Below are 6,096 nucleotides of genomic sequence, written 5' to 3'. Positions count from 1 at the left end.
GGTGCCTAATAAACGTACATGTACGTTTATTTTTTTGTATCAAATTTCCCGCCTGTACGCACCTTATTAGGAACTGTACGTTTATTTATTCTGAAGAATTTCCCCGCCTGTACGTTTATTCCCTCCTGTACGTTTATTTACTTTCACCCAATATCGCCCAATTCATACTGCAAAAATTAGTTATTTTTTTGTTCAAGTAATAAGATATGTTGAAAGGCGGTTAATTACATTCGAACGTATCGTGGGAGATTTCGAGTGTTACGCGAGTTAATTCGAACGTTTTGCTTATTTAGTACTTGTCATTGATCTATAAGATACATGTACTTAAGTCAGTCGTTTCGATCTAGATGTTCTACTTTTGAAAAATTGGTAGATTATTCCCTGTACGTTTATTTCAGCCTGTACGTTTATTTATTTTAGCTCTGATTTCTCGCCTGTACGTTTATTTCAGCCTATACGTTTATTAATTCCAATTTTATTTTCTCCCCTGTACGTTTATTTTGGTCTGTGCGTTTATTAGGCACCCGAGAGTATGAGAAATAATCTTAACGAATAAATAAACCAGCTGGAAGTTTAGCTCTTCTAAGTGATTACACATGACCTTTCTTGCCTAAAGAACCAACCCCACCCCCGCCCACTCATCCTCGACTAAAAAGTTCAAAATTGGAGCTAAAGGAGATAAACATTTAGAAGTCAATATTTCCAAGTTCTTGATTTGATTGTCCATATAAAATTTTGGGGAGAAAAATAGCCTAAATTAGAGGCCACAGGCTTTTAGCTAAGCATTATTTTTTTCTGTTGGGATAATACTTAGGGGAGTAGGATAAACCAAATAAAATGGTACAATAGTGTGTATGTAATAAATAGTGGTATATTTGGAAAAAAACCTGTTTCGGGTTTGAAAAATCTTCAAAAGGAACGGTCGCCCCAGCCAATGAAATTACGACAAGTCCAAAAAGAATCATTTTCAGTTATAACACTGTGAAAATTTCTCCGATCTTGTTCAAATTTACACAGGAATTGTGGTTTAGTATCCTTTACTCGATTCTCATAGTGATATGTTTGTAAAAAATCTGTGTCGGGTTTGAAAAATCAAAGGAACGGTCGCCAGTCGCAATGAGATTACGACAAAGTCCAAAAACGATCATTTTCAGCCATAACACTGTGAAAATTACTCCAATCTTGTTCAAATTTACACAGGAATTGTTTTTTTGTATCCTTTACTGAATTCTCATAGTGATATGTTTGTAAAAAATATGTGTCGGGTTTGAAAAATCAAAAGGAACGGTCGTCAGTCGCGATGAAATTACCGTCAACTGCTCCAACTTGGGACTATCTTACGCAACATGGGACGGCCATTCCACCAACATTTCACCGAACCTCAAAAGTCATTAGATTTGAGTTTAATGAACCGCGTATTAAAAAATACACGATTTCTCTTTCGATTTTACAGTAAGTGAAAATACAGACCAGATATCAACAAGTCCCATGTTGCGTACACTCGTCCCAAGTTGGAGCAGTTGCTGACGGTACGACACAAAGTTCAAAAACGATCATTTTCAGCCATAATACTGTGAAAATTTCTCGATCTTGTTCAAATTTACACAAGAATTGTGTTTTAGTATCTTTTACTGAATTCTCATAGTGATATGTTTGTAAAAAATCTGTGTCGGGTTTGAAAAATCAAAAGGAACGGTCACCAGCCGCGATGAAATAGACCTTTTTTCAAAGAGAACGTCCTGTTGAATAATTATGTAGTCCAGCCATAAAAACAATGATAGAGCCATGCATAATTACTGTATCATGCATATTGTAATAATTATGCATGGTTTTATCATTGTTTTTCTGCTAGACTACATAATTATTCAACAGGGTGGCCTCTTTGAAAAAAGGTCTATTACGACAACAAAGTCCAAAAACGATCATTTTCAGCCATATACTGTGAAAATTTCTCCAATCTTGTTCAAATTTACACAGGAATTGTGTTTTAGTATCCTTTAATGAATTCTCAAAGTGATATGTTTGTAAATATCTGTGTCGGGTTTGAAAAATCAAAAGGAACAGTGTTGCCAGCCGCGATGAAATTACGACAAAGTAGTAAAAACGATTATCTTCAGCCATAATACTGTGAAAATTTTTCCAATCTTATTCAAATTTACACAGGAATTGTGTTTTAGTATCCTTTATTGAATTCTCATAGTGATAATGTTTGTAAAATATCTGTGTCGGGTTTGAAAAAACCAAAGGAACGGTCGCCCAGTCAAAAAATGATGAGGATCATTTTCAGCCATACACATAACACCACAAAAACTGCTCAGATCGTTTTCAAATTTGCACTGTAATGTTGTGATTTTAGTATTCTCTTTCGAATTCCAATGGATGTGTGTTTGATGTTTAAAAGTTTCATTCCATTGTCAAGTTACAGAGTTTTATGGTTTTGTGCGTCCATAAAACTAGAGCAGAGAAGTTTGAAGTTAGCCATATGCAAGATTTAAGCACTCGAGCAGCTGACGATTCATGGCCAAAATTTCTCCAAAGTCTTTCCACATTGTTAGACCAGTATGCATCAAACTTCTCATAAATCATGTCCAAAACATCTTGAATAATGATGAAAACCAGACGATCTCAATCGAACGGAATCGACGATCGAACCAGTCGAACCAAATCGAACGCAATCGACCGATTGAAATTCGATTGTCGAACGCAATCGAATCTCAATCGAATATTACCGCAATTTTCAGATTCGATTGATATTCGATTGCGTTCGATTGATGTTCGATTGCGTTCGATTGCGTTCGATTGATGTTCGATCGTCGATTCATTGACCCCCGGATTGTTCATCGCATAATTTTTACGGGAAATCGAAAGTAATTTCATTCGGCTTGTGATGTTTGAGAGCTTGGATGTTGGGAAGCTGCTAGACTAAAGCCAGACGATCTCAATCGAACGGAATCGGCGATCGAACCAGTCGAACAACAATCGAATATTACCCAGAATTTTAACATTCGATTGAGATTCGATTGCGTTCGACAATCGAATTTCAATCGGTCGATTGCGTTCGATTTGGTTCGATTGGTTCGATCGTCGATTCCGTTCGATTGAGATCGTCTGGTGAAAATGATCACTATCAGCTTAAGCCCACTTTCGGCAGCCATCTTTTTTTAAATACTTTCGCAATATTATCGAAATCCGTTTTTATTAAATCGGAATAGATCATCGGATTAGATAAACAAAAAAAAATGTCTTGACCTTGAACGTCGTTGTTGTCGGAAGAGAGAATTAAAGGCTCCTAGGCCGGAGCAATAATCCATGCTTTCAGTAATCAGTTCTTTACAAGCAAGCAATAAATAAGAAAATAAGTGCACCTGAAAAAAATACCATTAAAACAATCTGATATTTTTTAAACCCAGAACAAACGTCCAGGCTATTTCAAACATAAAGAAATTGAACAAAGCTTGAAAACTTTATCCTCTCAGAAACTTGTTCGTTGAGCCTCAAAAGAATTAAAGGTTTTGAATTCCGACCATTTAACAAAACATTTATCATTATGATGACATCATTCTGCCTCATTTGGTTTATATCTCGAGATATATTCTGACTTAGGTTGATTTTCCTGATCACTTCCAATGACAACAGGGTGTCTAGGCAACAGGCCAACACACGTCTCTAAAATCTTTAATTTTCTTCAATTATACGGAGAAAAGGGGGTGTTCTTACAGAGCCACTGGGAACCTTTCCCACTGGAAAAATTGCTCAAAATATCGTCCCGGTGTAAAAGTATCCTCTAATTTTTGTCCCCACTGGCGCAATAAACCAATCCTCACTAATCCCCAGTGAATTTTCTGACTTGAAAACGAAAGAATTTAAATCCCCAGACATGAAAAACATGCGAATATTAACCCTATCGATTTTCAGTCCTTTCTCACGGGCTGAGAAAATCTTACCAGGTCTGTGAGGTAAGAAACTAAAACTCCCCCCCCCCCCTAGAAAAAGAAAATACTCAAATAAACCAATCCTCATCCTCACTGAGTTTTCTGACTTGAAAACAAAAGAATCGAAATCCCCTGTCATAGAAATTATGGTAATATCAATCCCCATCGAGTTTCAGTCAATGAAATATAAGCCCGAAGGGCTAGAAGTCAATCTCCTTGGTTGGATTTGAAGCCAACAAATGAGTTGCGCGGCCTTGAGCGGCTCGCCTGGTTTTTACACAAATGACAGATTGAAACTAAAATTTACTGCTAAGTTTCGAAAAAAATATCAATCGTAAACAAAGGAATTGCTAGTTTCAATCTGTCGTCAAAAATGCGGCTAATTTTTTAAGGCTTCACTTTTTCTTGCCTGAGAAAGGTTAGAGATTGAACTCTAGCCATTCGGGCTTTAAACTCAATGGTTTCAGTCCGTTGTTTTTATCCCCACTGGATGAAAAAATCCTACCGGGTCTGTGAGAAGGGGGTGTGAAAGACAATAAAGCCTTTACTACTAAAATTATACCTAAAATTTGATATCTATCGTTTTACAAATTTGAAAATGGAACAAATGTATATACAGTAGAAAGCAAAAACGGGAAGTCGAGTTTATATTTTTTACTTAGTTTATCATTCTAAATTCTTTTATTAAGAGGTTGTTGCCATGACATTGACGATCGCTGCTCTAATCACTGCAATCCAATTCTGGTTACGACTTGCCACCTTCCTTCATGGACCTCTAAAGTCATTTCTACTTCATGTACTCCATGACCCTTCATACAATGGTCTACCTCAAGACCCTCAAAAACTATATCAAGCACTCTCGACACCTGCCAATCGAAAGACGATAAATGACTTGAAGAATGGAAAGAACGGAAAAAAGAAAGTTTTACAACAAGATCAGGTGGATGCATTACTACCTCCTACTGGAAACGCAACCGACTCTTCTCAATTTGATGTTACACTCATCTGTATTTTGATTATCAATTTTACCAATCTTCCTGCTCCTCTCAAAGGATGGAAAAACAAAAATCCACCTGCAACTGACTTGAGTATCGGTGCATTTGTAATTCGTGCGAGAGAATGGCGAAATTACATTCACCACACAGATCCAGATAAAATCAATCAAACAGAATTTAATCAGAAATGGATGGAAGGAGAGCAAATCATCAACAATCTTGGCTTCACTTACGACACAATGCAGCTGAAAACAATGTCATTGGACCTAAAGTACGAGAAGGTTGTCAAATCTATGTATTTGTATCTAGAGAGAAAGCAAGAAACACTTTCTAAACAACAGATGGCCCTCGCTGCTCAACATACGGCCCTGGATACTAAACATACGGCCCTGGATACGAAACATACGGCCCTAGCTACTCAACATACGGCCCTGGATACTAAACATACGGCCCTGGATACTAAACATACGGCCCTGGATACTAAACAGACGGCGCTGGATACCAAACAGACGGCGCTGGATACTAAACAGACAACCCTGGATACTAAACAGACGGCGCTGGATTCCAAACAGACAGCCCTAGCAGACAAGCAGGCAGCCCTTGAGAATCAACACAAATCCCTCGACAACCAACAAGCATCATTATCTCAAGATGTTACAGATTTACAAATTTCAACAACTCAAAAACTTGATGACGTCGCTCAACAGTTGTCACTTCATCAAAATCTCAGTTTGGAGGAAATCAAATCGTTGACCAAAAGATTGGAGGAGATTGCCAACGTACAGCAACGCATGTGCAAGAACTTGTCAATGATGAAACATCATTCAGGTAAGTTAGGTCCGAATTAGCTTAAATGTTTATGAATTATATTTCTACAGGTGAAGAAGCTCTTCCTGATATCTATCAAAATTTAAACTTTGGGCGAGAATTTAGAACACTTCGAATTTATTAAATTGGATTATCGATTTGGGAGGATTTAAGTAGCTTCTAGCCTATATAGGACTATATAAATAGTCCATGCCTAATTCGAACACTAAACAGCTTTTAAATCCTAAGATCCTCAGGTTTTAAGTCTCACGTTGAAACTCAGGACTTACTTAGAACACGTAGCAATCATTTGAAGCGTTTAAAAATTAGTTCCACAAAATGCACCAATTTAGCATGCTCGC

At 37.2% G+C, this 6,096-nt stretch overlaps 1 protein-coding gene across 1 annotated transcript; it reads left to right on the top strand.

Annotated features, from left to right (window-relative positions):
* The first annotated feature begins 4,632 nt into the window (after positions 1-4,632).
* On the top strand, positions 4,633-5,775 carry LOC136805203 (protein Daple-like). The gene has a single exon (XM_067061767.1). The coding sequence runs from the start codon at positions 4,633-4,635 to the stop codon at positions 5,773-5,775; it is 1,143 nt and encodes a 380-aa protein (XP_066917868.1).
* Positions 5,776-6,096: the final 321 nt, after the last annotated feature.

Source organism: Clytia hemisphaerica, unplaced genomic scaffold (assembly GCF_902728285.1).
Source record: "Clytia hemisphaerica strain Z4C2 unplaced genomic scaffold, Clytia hemisphaerica genome assembly, whole genome shotgun sequence".
NCBI lineage: Eukaryota > Metazoa > Cnidaria > Hydrozoa > Leptothecata > Clytiidae > Clytia > Clytia hemisphaerica.
Note: the sequence above shows the minus strand (reverse complement) of the source record. Positions and strands in the feature narration are given on the sequence as shown.

Bases quoted from the DNA above. Each gene is read 5' to 3' on its own strand.
- LOC136805203 (XM_067061767.1), top strand. From the start codon at position 4,633: ATGACATTGACGATCGCTGCTCTAATCACTGCAATCCAATTCTGGTTA.